The sequence below is a fragment of the Chiloscyllium plagiosum genome, chromosome 36 (genome assembly GCF_004010195.1).
Source record: "Chiloscyllium plagiosum isolate BGI_BamShark_2017 chromosome 36, ASM401019v2, whole genome shotgun sequence".
In the NCBI taxonomy this organism is placed as follows: domain Eukaryota; kingdom Metazoa; phylum Chordata; class Chondrichthyes; order Orectolobiformes; family Hemiscylliidae; genus Chiloscyllium; species Chiloscyllium plagiosum.
The window spans coordinates 787,817-790,105 of record NC_057745.1 but is presented as its reverse complement, the minus strand read 5'-3'; the positions used below and the strand labels follow the sequence as shown (position 1 = coordinate 790,105).

At 43.2% G+C, this 2,289-nt stretch overlaps 1 protein-coding gene across 2 annotated transcripts in view; it reads right to left on the bottom strand.

The window, feature by feature from the left end:
• Window positions 1-416: 416 nt before the first annotated feature.
• The window catches only part of rasgrf1 (Ras protein specific guanine nucleotide releasing factor 1), a 91,946-nt gene continuing 90,073 nt past the window's right edge, over window positions 417-2,289 (bottom strand). For both annotated transcript variants that reach the window (XM_043677099.1, XM_043677100.1), the window contains exon 27: window positions 417-2,000. In XM_043677099.1, coding sequence (XP_043533034.1) covers window positions 1,908-2,000 — 93 coding nt within the window. In that variant the 3' untranslated portion in view covers window positions 417-1,907. The remainder of the gene's footprint in view (window positions 2,001-2,289) is intronic.

The window sequence follows — 2,289 nt, the reverse complement described above, 5'->3', positions numbered from 1 at the left end:
TGGAGGGGAGGTTGTGGTTGGAGGGATGGAGGAGGTGGTGACTGTGGGATCAGCGGGGGCAGAAGTTGCGTAAAACACATTGTAGGCGATTCTGTCGGCGGTATTTTCTAACACTCTAACTGAGAAACCTAACTTTATGCAGAACTAACAGTCAGTCTGGAAAAGCAACGTGATGCCTAGACCTGGTACTCCCCTGTCAGAGGCAGTGGTAGTTACAGGAGGCACATTGTGACAAATCAATGGTAAGGCCTATCGGAGAATTGTGGGTGCTGTGGATGACACTAACAGGGAATAACACAGCCAGAGGCTTATGTTGATAGTGAGCAGAGTGGACCTTTCACTCAATACTATTTGTACACATACACTAACCAGACGATAAGTAAACAGTTCAAAAAAATACAACTTCTGAGAAATTATTAACAGATTTGTGAAAAATGCCTTTACTCATAAAATAATGTCCAATACACGGAGAGCAAAGCTCTGGGCTTAGCTTCACAGTTCTCATCTCTGCTTAGGGGTCTCGAACAAGTGAGTCAAAGCCTCCACAGAGTTTACACAACAAATCTCATCCAACACAACAGGGGCACAGGGAATCTTGTTCCAGTCAAACAGCTCCTGTGCAACTTTAAGCAGCTTTGAGATCTACAGAGAAGCATTGGCCTGGAGATGAGCTTCAACATAATTTTGATTCCAGAATTATTTCTAGAGAAGCTTTGTTTGGGGACAAGGTAGCAAATTTTATTTGTGCTCATAAAAATGAGGATTAATATAGCTGAGAATTGTTAGTGTTCAGTGTTCTACAATTAAGTACAGCATGGTGTAGGTGCAGGTTAATATGCTGTCTACACCATTTTAATAATTAACCTCCAAAGGGACTCCCCACAGCATCAGTGTGACATCTCCAGCTCCCAAACTATTGATGAATGCTAACTGATCATAGATGTCATTTCTAGAGACATATGTCCACCAACACTGGATTGTGATGGCCCAGACTCATTTCATTTCAGATCCTCAACGTTCAGGGAAAGGGTAAGCATGGACAGGATCCAAACCAAGGACCTGAAGTGTGAACCCAAACTTTGCCACAGAAAGGAGACATTTCATGGATTAGTATGAACTTAATTTGAACCCTGAGGTGGAGGTTTAGGGAGTGACATGTCACTGGTTGGAGAGGGAAAAAACATTCACCTAATTATTCTGGGATATTCTGGGATATTCTCAGACTCTCACAGGAAAGGATGGTGTGCTGCTCAGTGACACCATACTGCCCTTCATCAGTGCGAGGGAACATCCACATCACCACTCAGGGAAGAGTTTCAACTTTTTTACCCATGAGTGAGTAAAAGGAGAGTGTGCAGGTGACTATATCACACAACCTTTCATCAACAAGATAGCACATTAACCTCCCACAGCCGTGAGAGGAGGCAGACATGTGATCTTTCAGCAATAGGAGTTCAGATCCCAGTGATGAAGGGAGTCTGCTGCCCATCTACAACACACAACCCTTTGCCCAGGAGAACAGTCTTCCATCCCCAGTATTCCAGACTGCATTGGAAACCAGGTTTTAGAACTGAAAGACTCTGGCCCATTTACCTTCCATTCTTCAACATTTTTCAAGATTTTTTTCTTGGATTTTCTAAAGATTGTTAAAATGACTCAATTGGTACCACAAAAAACCTACTACTGCTGCACTGTGTTTTGTTTTTGGAAAAGGTTTGCTCTGCAGTAAAAGTACAGCAGCCAGTTAGTGTCAAATTCCCCAGTGGAGCAGACAGATGGTTGATGCACTCCTTGAGTTAGTTTTTGGTCGTGTCTACTCTTCAGCGATGGCACCATGCACAGCATGTTGGAGGAGAGCAGTGATATCATCATTTATGCAAGGTTTCTGATGCAAGGGATGGTGGGATTCAGGTTAGAAGCTTTGGTTCTATCCTCAGGGATGCTTCATAAAGAGTTTCTTCATCCATGACATTTGACTGGACCAGTAAATAGCGTGCCACCTGGTTGAAGCAAAACAAGAAGGAACCTGTAAGGATCTGGTGATTTTGAAATGGCATGTTGTTGAACATAGCAGTTAACAAGGGTGTGGATGAAGTACTGCATTCGTCTACAACCTGACCACATTCACGTTCAGCATAGCAGTTTCGGTCAAATTGAAAGCAAATAACTTGGTTAATGGAGATGCTGCAACCTGAACTCAATTTCATTGTCTGCCTCAGATCCCCCAACATTGTTACATCTGTTGTGGTTCTGTTCGCCAAGCTGGGAATTTGTGTTGCAGACGTTTCG